Raw genomic sequence first — 14,626 nt, 5'->3', positions numbered from 1 at the left:
ATTGGCAATCCGTATGAATGAGCTGCATATGCTGTCAGTATAACTACACTGCTGGACAAGTTTATATTGAGATTATGGGTGGTTTTACCCCCTTCCTAGTTGGTCAGTCAGTCTCCTTGCGTGCATTCTTCACTCTTAATCTATCCTCGAAAGAGAAAGAGCAGTGCATCCTATTGATCCAAAGAGCGCTTAGAATTTTTACATTGAACGATTGAGCGGTCATCAGTTAAATGATCAGCTCTTTGTTTGCTTCCCAGGTGCAAAGAATGTGCAGTGTGGGCAAACGAGGACTCTGTCAATATAGATAGTCATCCGCTTTAAAATCTTCTACGCACTGGTCAAGAAGTAGTCACCTGAGGGCCTGAGAGCCCACTCCACCAGAACCAAGACTTCTATAACAGCAATGGCATGAGGCTTGCCTGTCCATTATAGCTGCCAGACTGCCAAGTAGGTGTTGATTAATACGCTCATAAATCACCACTGCCTTGACAGTGAAGTGTGATGAGTAAGTCACTTTTTCTTGCTTGGATCTGCAGGAATTTTTGTTTGAGTTCTTTCCGCAGGCCGTCCCCTTTTGGGAGGTAGTGCTACAGTATCTTTTCAAAAGATGAGGAATCTGTATTTATGGCATCCATCAGAGGAACAGGTACCATACCTTTTGTAATGCTCTTTAGCAGTATCCGAAACAAAAGCATTCCCCAATGTAAGTAATGTGTTCTTTACGCCAAACATCTCTTTCCTAAGCGTTTGTGGGCGGGTTTGCTAAGCTGGTGGATTATTGTCTGTTCTGTAAGCAACTTGAACTGGTTCCTGGACTCTCTGAGCCTCCTTAAATTTTAATATATTCACACTTACTTAAATGAATGCATTGACACCATCTTACTATGGCTGCCCATAATGTGCTAGAAATTCACACTATTGAGTAAAGACCAGCCTTATGGTAAAGTTGCCACCACCATGTCACCCTTGATCACAGTAAGTCATAAGTTACCACCATAAGGCCAGGACCAACATCCTGCAGTTTGCATGAGGAGGCACTAGGGGCAAGTGGGATGAGCATGTGCGATTATAAAAAAAAAACAAAAAAAACGTTTTTTCTCACTAGAAAGGCTAGCGGCTGAACTTTATTTTCTGAGCAGGTGAGAGGATGCTACTACCTGCATAGCATCAAGGAAGTTGCTTTTATCCTTGATGATGTGGCAAATGTGCTTTTTAGAATACAACTACAATAGAGCTACTATTAGGAGCCACTGTGTGGCGTCATCGACACAACACCTAAACAGAGCGGCTAATGGATTGGGAGTTTATCCTGACAGGTATGGAGGAAAGGACCAGGGCTGATTTTGGGCATGGGCGGGCTGGGCCCAAGCCGCCAATATTCCCCCAAGGGGCTCAGCAGGGAGCTGCCTGACTTAATGTCTAACAGCTACTCCTCCATCCCATCTGGTCTTAATAGGGTCCCCTTCACTCCTCCCATCTTCCTTTCCTCACACCTCAACAAACTCCGCCCCCACAACAAACAACACATTTTCTTTCTGCCCAGGGCACTGTCCCAGTCAGACCGTTTTAGGGCCGGCCCTGGAGGCGACCATCATGTCCTCCCATGCACTGACTTAAGCTTGGTGATACTCACCTTCCACACTACCCCATTTTAAAGAGCACGGGGTAAGACTTGGACATCATGCCTCTGTTCCTACAACTCAGTTGTACAACTTACGATTGAGTACTTCTACTAAAGATCATTACCAATGTTGCCAATGAAAAAGCTGAAAAGTTACAGCAGCATGAAAGAGGAGGTATCACAACTCTTGCTGTAATTAGAATATGTTATAATCTTAAATGTTGTATTCATTTATTGATCTATGAGTAAGACAAGTTCTAAGCAAAAATAATGAAACACATTGTATTGATTTTGTTTATAGGCAGCTTATTGCCCATTTGAAGGTTTTCTCAAGATTTTCAAATCCTCGTTCACTGTTTTTGGAACCAAAGTTATATGAACTTTATACACAGGTAAGGCACTCAGTTAATATTCCTTGTCTATCGATATACTTTTTGTTAGGATGCCATATGTGATTTCACTGTACATAGACCGTCAAGGATTGGTTGATCTTTGTTAGTATAAATAAATGTGGGGTTTAACATCTTCATAATAGCTTCACGTTTCAGCTTTCCACTTTACTGAATGTGTCTCTTTTGAACCTTTATACATTTTATGGCTTTCTGCTTGTGTCTTGTAGATTTCGTTTTTGCTCATATCATCTTTCTTGCAGGCCACATGATTGGTTTGAGCTTCGTGATAACTGCGGGTCATGAGGGAGTGAAATCTTCTTTTTAAATTCAATATTAACATGTTTACTTTAATAGGACAGTGTAGATCGTATTATTTGTATGTATGAAGGTTTTTTAATTGGTACCTGCTTTATTTTTCGATGACTTCCACTTGACAAATATCACCGATACCAGTCCTTTTTACGGGTATCACGTGACAGCAGTCAGTTGTGTGTAATTAGTATACAGCAAAAGCCTTCAAACATTTTATGAAAACCCCCCTTAAGTGAAAGTAAATATTTAACACAATTTTTGTCAGGGCCTCCAAAGTGAGGTGATGCCAAACTTTATAGTGAATGCTGACTACTACTGTCTTAGCTATATGTACAGAGTCCACCATGGGTCTCTTTGTATGCAGTAGGTTTCCCTCTTGCTTGAGTCTAGGGAGACCAACATTTAATGTGCAAGAGACACTTGACAGGCACCGTAGATGGATACTGACCATCGTACAGATCAATAAATTATTTAGAACGAGACCGGTCCAGCTTTTTCCTTGTTGTAATGCGGTATAATTGATACAGTACTTTAAAGTCTTTGATACTAGTTATTCATTGGATACCCTGCATTCGTTGGAATCTGTTGATTTGGATGGCACTATTTGGAAGGTGCTTTTGAAGGAGGAGATTGACTCACAGACCGAGGACAGTATGACTCTTACCAATGTTTTTACATTTGACTCGAAATTATTGATTTGTTTGACACTCAACACATTATACTCCGTATTTATACTGATCCAGAAGACTTTGTCACGAGGAGATCCTTACACTCATAAGGGGTCGAAACGTCGACTTATATCTTTCTTAGTTCTCTGGTTATTTATAATCCACATTGTGTGATGTTGAATGCACATGTATGTTAGAACAACTTGGCGAAGAACCAGAGAGCATTGATGCTGTCTTTACACATTCACCTGAGCCATAGTAAACTGGCCTTTACATGGCCAAATATGTCATTAGAAAAATAAGAAATGACTTCCTTTTCACTCAAATTACCAATGCTAAAAGCTCTACTACCGAAAATTTCAGAGTGATCTGCAATCACAGAAATCCTACTTGTGGTCATCTAGGCATCAAAAGTCCTTTCCAACAATTTTTCTGAGTTGTTGATAAAATTGATCTAATCAAAGTTTTCTTTGCTCTATTGCTGGCTCCACATCTTGGGGCAGATTGTTTCTTTCTTTTGGGGTTGGAATTATTTTCTCCCTCTCTCTGTTGTCCACACGCATGACAGATTTTAGAGCATTAAATAGGCACAGCTGTCTGTTCCTGCCCCACTTTGATATTTCAGTTATTCCTCCACACCATCACTCCTGTACTTTCCCTTGAGAATGTTGTTAATGCAGAGTTCTCTTTTTAAGAGAAAAGTCCTTTCGATCTTCCAAATGTTCTGATGGCAATACTATGTCACCTTCGGCTCACTCTGGATTTTGGAGGCAGTGCGACCCTCTTCCTTCTGGAGCTCTCTGCCATCTTCAACACTCTGTCCCACTATCATCCCACTTCTTTCTCAGAGGCTGTGGTTTTCTCCATTTGTCCCAAGCTTTCACTTATCGCCTATAGAAGTTAGATTGCACTAACTGATTATTATTCCAAGTGGCCAAAGGTTAGGCTTTCAAGCAGTTCTTCAGATGCTGCTGCTATTGAATTAGTGGGAAGTGTGATTTGTAGTAAGGAAGTTCCTTAAGAGTTATTTGTAGACAGTGTACTTCCATTGTCATTTGGGAGAAACCAAGAGTAAAGCTTCAGATGGTGGCATTTTGCTATTCTGAATAGAGTGGTCATGTCGAGTGTTTGAACCACAGTGTGAACGAAGAATTTCTACTTGCCATCAAATCCATCTTATGTTGCTTTCATTCTTTGCAATACATTTTATTTTGCAAAGTTTAGGTTTCTATTTGGTGACAAGGAAGTCAGATTTTTATTTAATTATTGTTTGTCCGGCTATCAGCAACCAAACATTGTCTTTGTGGGTGTCTGAAAGGAAATCACAGACGATCGGGCTTGAACAAAGTGAGTGAAACTGTTGAAAAAGAGGAGAATTCCCAGGAGAAGATATGAAAGTTTATGAATCAGAGAAGGGGTGTTCCTATTTCCAAGAGCAATACTAATAGTAACGCTGTTCTAATTGATCTCTGGGTTCTTATTAAGAATCCTATGTATGTAATTGGTGTTTTGAGCAATGCAGTGAGACTGGAAGATGCAAGAGTCTTGGATTTGGGAAGAGTTTTTCTATATTTCTAGACCAAGTTTATAGTCAAGGTAACTTAAAGACTGAGAATACTGTTTTCTTGGATCTTGTTAGGAAACTAATGATGCAAGTTCAGGTGTTGGCAATGTTACTGGACTTGATAGTAGTCCAGTGCATAGATTTGCTATTGATCAGAATGATCCTGAAAGTTTGTGTTTTTTGTTAGCATCAGTTCTTTGCTTTTGTGTGTATGCTTTTTTATTGTGTTATGTATTGGCGGTATGGTGTACCTGGGTGTTTTGGCTGATAATGGGAGCAGTAGCTGTTGGTTGTTTATTTTGAAAGGGCCTCTTATCCTCCTTTTGTGCATGGTGTGTGAAATGGGGTGTGAATGATGCTTATGTGGATGAAGTAGGATGTTGACATTCATGTCTATGTTTAAATTCAGACAGCTAAGTAGAACGGTTGTTCACAGAAAGGTAACTTACCTCATGCAACTATTTGCTTTAATACACTTTGTGGTGTGTTACATTGCGGTGTGTTTTACAGTTGTGACCGCAATATTGCATAAACCATACATACCATTGCACTTTTTTGGTCAGCTCCTGAACCCCTCGTCTATTGGTTTTCTATAGGTAATCCCTAGTTTTCAATACATTTGTGCACCGATGGTCACTCTTCATTTACCTTTCAAGTAGTATTTGAAATTGTTATTTAACCCTAATGGAGAGCCCATACTCAACGTTTGGCTCCAGATTCACCCTGGAGAGAGCACTTTGGAGTCTCGTGGGGCAACCCTCTTGAATAGCATGCAATTTCCAAATGTACCTGCATTCGACAGCCATCATTATGGATAGGAGACTGTTATCTGTTGTTGTAGTCCTTGGGTGTAGCAGCCATTGCAGATGTTTTAGGTGAAGAGTCAAGGCCAATATCCTACGACTGCATGAAAGAAACACCATATGACGTGTTCTTGTTACTCACTTTGTTCTATGGTATAGAATGGCTTGGGCCTCCATGTTGGCGTCAGCTCCCCTTTCCTGCACAAGCTAACTATCAGAATGACGGCCTTCTGTGCATATGGGTATTTCAAAGGAGACTGAAGGTCTGTCAGAAACCAAAAAGCAGGGCAGTTAAAAACGGCCACCTCTCGTTCCTCATCCTGTGGAGAAAGTGAAAGTCTTAAATCAATGCATAATAATGGCACTCATATTAAAATCCAGCTCCAACACCATTTTAGCTCAGACCCTCCGACATAAATAGTACTCTTCTCTTGCTTTTCATTTCTGGAAGAGGAGGATTTCCCGTAAAAACATTTTAGGATATCTCCCAATCTACACAGCTCTGGCTAGTTAGGACAATTCGAAGGAAAAATAACTTGCATATGGTTGTGACTGATATCATACCCTTCTATCCAGGAATGTTAGATTTTCTAAAGATTCCATTACGCTTTTGACTTCTTTATCCACCCCTTCTTCATTGCCAGAATGAAATCCTTGAGTGCTGTCTATTTACTGTCCAATAGATAAAACTTTATGTGACTGCCGTGCACATGTACCTTTCCCGCCAGAGGACTGACTAAGTGCACACTTGAAGGTATTTTCCCAGTCCACTCCACAGTATCTTGGCTGATCTTCAGAATCACTTATTCAAAATCATATTAAGCTTTCATTTTCTGTTTGCTTTCTAGTTGGGGAAGTGTCAATGCTCCTTAGGAGCTGTCTTCATTCTGGACTTGATAATGTTCCCTTGTCTTATGGTTATCAACAAAATAATTAAAAATGAAATGAATTGGGAACAGTGGTGGGATCCTCCTCCTTCTAAGGAAATGTTCACTCGGATGTGAGGGCGATCTGGCTGCGACATCTGTCACCCCATTGATCGCTAGGGTTGATTCGGCTGATCTGGCTGGCTAGGCGGGTGTCCCCTTCCTCCCTCACCGCTCCATGTGCGTCCCTCCCAAAGCTGTGCGCTCGGTCGCAGAGGACGGCTGGTCTGTCTCTTGGGTATATGAGTAGCTGCGCTCCCCTGCTAGAACCTCCAATCAAGTTTCAAGAAAATGTTCACTCACCTGTGCACAACCATGGAAGATGAGGCCCCTGTATGTGGCCGAGGGTTCGATCCATTTGGCTGTCTGACGTAGATCCCTCCTGTCCAGAGGAACACTACCCCTATTGCTGTGCTCAAATGGGCGCACTCACCAAATTACAGACTATATACAATTCATGTTAAATTTCTTGATAGAATGTACGTCATGCCCACTTCACTCTTTATAATGGATGTCTTCGATGACTTATACAGTGTACAATGTGGTGACGCAATGGGGGTGCCAAGCGTCTCATTTAAATCTCAGAAATTCACAAAAGCTATATGAGCACATCTATTCGGGCCAGTGCTTACTAGTTATAACGTTTCTCACCTTAAACCATTATGTTCTATTTTCTTCTTGGGTTTGTTTTTCACATTCGCTATCATGTTTCCTCTTGTCTATTTTTTCTTCTGCTCCAAATAAACACTTAAATGTGAGGCTTGCATGGTGCAAAATATTACCTCATTTTTTTGTTAATGGGTTTGATTATCTTGTTTTCTGTAGTTGCTCTGCCATCAAGACCAGAATGTACAAAAGGTTGCCTTGGATTGCATAATGAGTTACCGACATCAGCATCTCATGCCATACAGGTAACAATGGCATACCTTTTGGAGTAATCTGAGCATGTACATGTTTCTTTTGTCCTTTCATTCTTTTCTACACCACAAAAGTCACATTTGATAATGAGGACATTCTCCAAATATAGTGTTGTCCAGTAATGCATCTACAAAATACTTTATATGCATTTTTGAGGAACTGGTGTATACATTTCTACCACTCTTTATTCCGCCTTAGAACATATATATTTCTTTTAGTTTCAACTCTGAATATTAATAATGTTTGTGGTGCAATGTGCATCCTTTCTGTTTTATGGCTTTTTGTGTGTCTTTGCTGCATTTCACTAACCTTGTTCCCTGAATGTTTTACCCACAGGGAGAACTTGCAGCGGTTACTGGAAGACAAAAGCTTTAAGGAAGAAATTGTCCATTTTAGCATTTCCGAAGAGAGTACTCTAGTAAAAGATGACCATCGACCAGAACTAATTCCTGTGCTTATGAGGTTTGCATTTCAATATAGAGTTGTCCTAATTATATTGGAATCTAATTGCTAGGATCATCTCAATAAAAATGCTGTACTTTACTAAGAAAGTTCTGGGGCACGTATCTAAGAATGTATAATTAAGTTAAACAAGACCGCTGCAAAGCAATGGCTGAAAATTTAGAAGTATGCCATCAGATTTATGAAGAAGAATATTTACTCTCATTTTCTTAATTTATTGAGTTGTAAACAAAAGGTCAGTATGGCCATAACTTCTCTCTGACTAGTGCTTTGTAATCGGAAAAAAGAAATATTGGAAACAAAGCACTACAGTATAAAAAATGGCAACTGTGAGAAAGTCTAAATACATTGTGGAGTTCCTGATGCAAGATTAATTGGCCATATTAATGAAATGTGATTATAATGTTAATACTGATTTCTGTGGAGAAACTCATTAAAATAATTCTTATGTTTTTACTTAAAAGGACATTTACCTAGCAACCTATTGTTGTGAAATTGCTTATAATACTTGTTTAATGGAAATATTGGTTATAATTACCATGGTACCCATCTTTTGCCATTAGATGTAAGTTTGCATTATGTATTAGAGCTACCTATTAGAGGTGTCGGGTTGATCTTTTGGCATTAGATGTAGGTTTGCATTATGTATTAGAGCTACCTATTAGAGGTGTGTGGTTTAACGGGTGTGCACTTTCCTACACAAATCCTTGCCTAATATTACCTCTTTCTCTGCTATGATCTTTTCCCGTCATTGATGACTAGTGATAGGTCACTTTCAGTTAAGGCTTGTGACTTTATCTGTTGATGAATGCTCAGTCATTCATTCATATAAAGACTTAATGACCTACCTATCACAACATCTTAGCAATACATAGTTTTGCAGGATTCACATGCTGTGCGTTATTCCGCCATCTAGTTGTTGAGTCCGAAATTGTCTGTTTTTTTGTTGTTGTTTTTTTCCTTTTCAATCGTGGCCGTTGCCAGCCACTATTTGGTGCTAGGTCCATCCCTTGTGTAACATCAGAGGATGCCCCGAAAGTTCCTGTATGTGGTCGCCATCTTCAGATCCTTTTTTCCGCTGTTGGGTGTGGAAGCAAGCGAAGAGTCTCCAAATTCTTGAACAAAATTCCCAATTTCTTTTTTGAGTTATAGGCAAAAAAAAACATTTAACATTGATCGCGAAGGCCACAGGTATAAGGACTGCGAGGCCTGCACTGTATTTGTGTTAAAAATTCTGCAAAGCACGGAAAAAGCAGAGAACACCACGCATGCCAGAAGCAGCAGGGTTTTGCTGAAGGACTTGGACCTCTCAAGCTATGAAGACGAACAAGGGGCGGCTGCAGAATCAACCCATGAAGGATCGGAAATCAAGATCCTTGAGGGAGATGCCGAGAAGAGTTGAGATGTACAGCTAAAAAGACACCCAATGACGTAAAAAAAAGACGGGTAACTAAACCCCCCCCTCCCCCCCCCCCCCCCTCAGAAACCAAGGGCCTTGAAAAAAAGGTGCAAAAGGCAGCCCAGTCGAAAAAGATGACGTTCAAGGGTCAGCTGAGGCCAAAAGAACCCCACGGATCCCATGCCATGGATAGTGATAAGGTAAAAACACAGAAACCGACTAAAGCTGGTGTCGTTGAGAGGTCTCGAAGGATAATACCAAAGCTTCGGAGGCAGAAACCACCACACCAAGGAATAGGATCACCCTGGCTACAGACGCCGAATTGGTCCGCAAGGTGTCAAAAAAGAGAAGACGCCTAGAAACAGAAATGGCTGCATTCCTTCAGCCGAAGACATTCGAGGCAATAAAGGAATACAGAATTCCTTCAAAACCATCCACGACCTCAGAGGCCGAGGAAGAAGATAATGTCCTTAAAATACTGGCAACCCCCAAACCTCACAAGGAGGAGATCAAAGAAGAGCTCAATGTCCCAGAAGAGAAAGAAGCAACAGGAACTTTTGAGGAAGAATCGAATGACCTCTACACAGAGAATCCTGAAGAAGAGGTCTGTAGTTACCCCTTTAAGGATTTTCCACCAGACCACATTGCCTTTTTTAACAGTCTCATCAAAAGAGCAACTTTTCGGGCCCCCTTAGGGGAGGAGAAAGGAGACTAATGTTTTCTCCAAGAAACATTGATGCCATCAACGAAAGGCACTCATTACCAATGCTACCAAGCATACTGGACCAGAGCAGGGAGGCTTTCAAGGAGCCTGCCGCAACGAGGGGAGTGACACCAAGGGTCGAGAATAAGTATAGAGCCACCACAAAGGACCCCAAATATATAAAAAAAACACAATGGCAAACTCCATCAGTGTCACCCCAGCTCATTCCTCCACTGGTCCACCCCCAGAAAACGAAAGTAAGAAAATGGGCATGGTGGGGAGAAAAATGAAAAGGGAGGCAGCAACACAATGGTGCATTGTTAACTCTAATGCCCTCCTCAACAGGTATGGTCACCAACAATGGGACGAGATAATGAACAAACTCGCTGAAGAGAATTAGAAAAGAGCAAAATCTGTAATACAGGAGAAGAAAAACATAACAAATTCCTTCCTAAAGTTGGCTCTATATGCAGCCGATACAGCCATAAGACGAATGTTAACAAGTACAACCCTCAGAAAGCACGCCTGGATGAGAATCTTAGGTTTCAAACAAAAAGTGTAAAGAACCATAATTAATAAGCCCTTCACAGAAGACGTCTTGTTTGGATGTGAAGTAGATGAGTCCTTACAGCAAATAAAGAAGCACAAGGAGATGGCTAAAGAAATGCGGGCCTACGATACAGGAGCACCTTCAAAAGGGGAGGAAGTAACTTCAGAGGACCCACAGGAAAGGGGGTTTTCGCTACATAACATCAGCTACAAGGCAGCTGGCAGCAGCCAAGCCTATAGTCCGGATACCAATCCTGGCAGCAACAACCAAGAAAGTCCTTTCGGGTCAGAGGAAGAGCCAAGGGACAACCCTCAAGAGGAGGAGGAGCAAGCTCCAAGGGGCTTGCTCACAGAAAAGGACCCCTACACAGTGGGAGGCAGAATAGCACATTACCCACAAGAATGAAAAAATATAACCACAGACAGTTGGATTTTAAACCTAGTGTGCCACTGCAATTGTATAGAACTAACAAGAAAAACTCCACCAAATACCCCAATGAAAAAAAGTTCCAAAAAAAAGAACTTTTAAAATTGAAGGAAGAAATGAAAGAACTCCTACGAAAACAGACATTAGAGAAGGTACCAACAAAGGAGCACAGCAAAGGAAACTACTCACCTTATTTCTTGGTACCAAAGCAAGATCTCACACTAAGACCTATCCTGGATCTCAGATTCATAAAGAAATTCATTTGCACACAGCATTTCAAAATGACAACCCTACAATTTGTAGTCCCACTGTTACAAAAAGGGGACTACATGGCAAAAATCTGCACATCCCCATGAATCATGGACACAAAAATATGTCCGATTCATCCATGAGAACACACCCTACCAATTCAAAGTCTTACCTTTTGGAATAAAGTCAACATCGAAAGTTTTCACAAAGTGGCTAGTGGCAGCATTCCTAAGAAGGAAGGGAGTCGACCTCTATCCCTATCTAGGTGACTGGCTGGTGAAGGCAAACTCGAAATAAAAGATGTTATAGACACATTCAGAAGTTGATCACTATACTGCAAAGATTGGGCTTCTCCATAAACTTTAAAAATTCCTCACCAAACCCTGAGCAGGAAAAGATCTTCCAGGGAGAAAGACTGAACTCCAAAATGGCACAGGCATACCCAACCCAAATGAGGTTCCAAGTAATCAAAATGCAAACTTGTCTCTACCAGAATGGACAGTCTCTGAAAGTGAGGACAGTTATGAAACTAATGGGAATGATGGCATCATGCACTCTTCTCATTACTCTTGCACGTGTACACTTGCGCCCTCCACAAGAATTGCTCCCCAACCGACCCCTGTCCACACAACATCTTTAACAAAGCCGACTCCATCATCGCACCCCAACTCCAGAACATCATTAACAACTCCTTTGCATCTGCCACCTTCCCAGAGAGCTGGGAGCATGCAGAGATCAGCACCGTCCTGAAGAAACCCACCGCGGACCCCACGGACCTCAAGAACTTCCGCCCCATCTCGCACCTCCCTTTCCCCGCTAAAGTCATCGAGAAGACCGTCAACAAACAGCTGACCGCCTTCCTCAAGACCAACTACTCCCTTGACCCATCGCAGTCTGGCGTCCGAGCTAACCACAGCACCGAGACCGCCCTCATCGCAGCCACCGACGACATCAGGTCCCTGCTCGACAATGGGGAAACTGCTGACCTCATCCTCCTCGACCTATCTGCCGCATTCGACAACCCGCCTCCACCACGCCGGGATCCAAGGAAAAGCTCTGGAATGGATCACCTCCTTCCTCTCCGACAGAACTCAGAGAGTACGCCTCTCTCCCTTCCGCTCAGCGGCCACCAAGATCGTCTGCGGCGTTCCTCAAGGCTCCTCGCTCAGCCCCACCCTCTTCAACGTCTACATGAGCCCCCTCATAGCCATTGCACGCCAACACAACCTAAACATCATCTCCTATGCTGACGACACCCAGCTGATCCTCTCCCTCACCAACGACCCTGTCACTGCCAGAGCCAGCCTCCAGGAAGGAATGAAAGACGTTGCGGAATGGATGAAATTCAGCCGTCTGAAGCTGAACTCGGACAAGACGGAAGTCCTCATCCTCGGACCATCCCCCTCCACCTGGGACGACTCCTGGTGGCCCCCTGCACTGGGCACTGCCCCCATTCCCACGGACCACACACGCAACATGGGTTTCATCCTGGACTCCTCCCTCACGTTGACCAAGCAAGTCAACGCCGTCTCGTCATCATGTTTCAACACCCTGCACATGCTCCGAAAGATCTTCCGGTGGATCCCCTCCGAAACCAGAAAGACGGTCACCCAGGTCCTCGTCACCACCCGACTGGACTACGGGAACGCCCTCTACGCTGAAACCACAGCCAAACTACAGAAAAGACTCCAACGCATACAGAACGCTTCTGCACGACTCATCCTGGACATCCCCCGTCACAGCCACATCTCTGCCCACCTGAGAGACCTGCACTGGCTTCCCGTCAGCAAAAGGATCACGTTCAGGCTCCTCATCTACGCACACAAGGCTCTCCACGACATGGGCCCCAAATACCTCAACTACCAACAACCGCCTCACGTTCTACACACCCACCAGCTAGCCCTGATCCGCCAGTCTCACCCTCGCCACCGTCCCACGGATTCGCAGAACCACCACCGGAGGAAGATCTTTCTCCTACCTGGCGGCCAAGACATTGAACTCCCTCCCCACCCACCTACGGCTGACCCAGGACCATCTCTCCTTCAGGAAGCAACTCAAGACCTGGCTCTTCGAGCATTAGCAGCACCCCGCCTCCTCCCCCCCCCCCAGCTCCTTGAGACCCTAGCAGGTAAGTAGCGCGCTCTATAAATGTTTTTGATTGAATATGCAACAGTTGGTCACAGGGAGTTGGAGGAGCTAGTGATTGTAACAGAGAAGGTACAGAAGGAGATATAAATTCTTCCACATATCACCCCTACCATCCCATGGAAGGTGAAACCTCTACATTCTCTAATGCACAGCATGTGAATCCAGAAAAGGATTCCGTTTTTGTTTAAATTTCTTTATTCACATTTTGTGGAATAAACAGGGGATAAAACACAGTTCAAGGTGTGAATGGCAATGTCAAGTCAACAGCAGATCGAAAGCATAAGATACTTTACTACCAATCTACAATGGAGGAAATTGGTGATGCATTAATGTAGAAATTATAGTTGAAAGAGTCCATGCGTGTAGTGACCGGATAAGACTACATATCTTTGAGGACTCAAAGTAACTGGAATGTGCATGTGGGTGGGATGGAGGGGTTAACTGGGAACGTAAATTGATATCGAATTGTATGCCCAAGCAATTCAAAATCAGTTTGTGCCCGTTTCTAATATTCTGGTGGCAAGCAACCCACCCATTTGAGGAATGCACGCATTATTGGGTGATAGGAGATTGAGTGTAACGGGCCCGGGTGTTCACGACAGTTATGAGTGTTAGCAGTTACTATCTAAGCGTTGTCAGCCTCGATTGCTTCTGGCGGAGCCTGCAATTTCAGGGTGGAGGAGATGTGCTCCTGACGAGAGATTCGTTAGTCAATAATCATTGCATCCCAGGCGAACGCCAGCGAAATCTGGTGTAAGCCCAAAGCATCTTCCTGCAAAAGCGCAATACTCTCCACTTTTATGGAAAGAGCGGTGCCATACCTCCCAAGGTGGGGGTTCTGCGTTTTTCCAACGCTTGGTGATCAGGCGTTTGGCAGTGATCAGGCCCAGATCTATGAAGCGTGACAAAGCTCTGTTTTATTTGGATATGCGGAATAGACCAAGAATGCAAGTCTCACAGGAGGGGTTTGCCACTGTGCGTTCAGTATAATCTGTGAGATGGGTGGTGATTGTACACCAGTAAGTGACCAGAGCAGGGCAACCCTACAGCATATGAATCAAGTCATCATTCATCAGTTGACAACGGGGGCACTGGGCATCCGTGTGGCGAAAGTAGCTGTTTATGTTCTCCGGAGTGAGGTATGCCCTGTGAATTATATACATTTGTATGAGGCGGAACCTTGTGTTCCTAGGTATATGAACTGGTTTCTGAAGGATTGCCTCTTATTCTTTGTCAGTACTGGGGGTTTTGTAGGGTGGTGTACCAGTGATTTCTAAGCGAAGGTAAGGTAGACGATGTGCTGTATGTGTGCGCAGGGAGTCTGCAAACCATTTAATAAGCTGCCTCGCTGTGCCCATGGTATGAAGGTATTGAATAGTGTGATGCAATGCCGGTTTCTGTGACACGTTGCCCCAATGCGCCCTCAGCTCCACGAGTTGGGAGGCACGGAAAATGAACTGTCCTTGAGGGAGTCCGTCATCTATC

At 43.2% G+C, this 14,626-nt stretch overlaps 1 protein-coding gene across 2 annotated transcripts in view; it reads left to right on the top strand.

The window, feature by feature from the left end:
• The window catches only part of UTP20 (UTP20 small subunit processome component), a 1,109,880-nt gene that overhangs the window by 438,229 nt on the left and 657,025 nt on the right, over positions 1-14,626 (top strand). For both annotated transcript variants that reach the window (XM_078675325.1, XM_078675316.1), the window contains exons 23-25: positions 1,923-2,013; positions 7,112-7,197; positions 7,541-7,666. In XM_078675325.1, the coding sequence (XP_078531451.1) occupies positions 1,923-2,013; positions 7,112-7,197; positions 7,541-7,666 (303 nt within the window). The remainder of the gene's footprint in view (positions 1-1,922; positions 2,014-7,111; positions 7,198-7,540; positions 7,667-14,626) is intronic.

This window comes from Lissotriton helveticus, chromosome 1_1 (genome assembly GCF_964261635.1).
Source record: "Lissotriton helveticus chromosome 1_1, aLisHel1.1, whole genome shotgun sequence".
Taxonomy (NCBI): Eukaryota; Metazoa; Chordata; class Amphibia; order Caudata; family Salamandridae; genus Lissotriton; species Lissotriton helveticus.
Note: the sequence above shows the minus strand (reverse complement) of the source record. Positions and strands in the feature narration are given on the sequence as shown.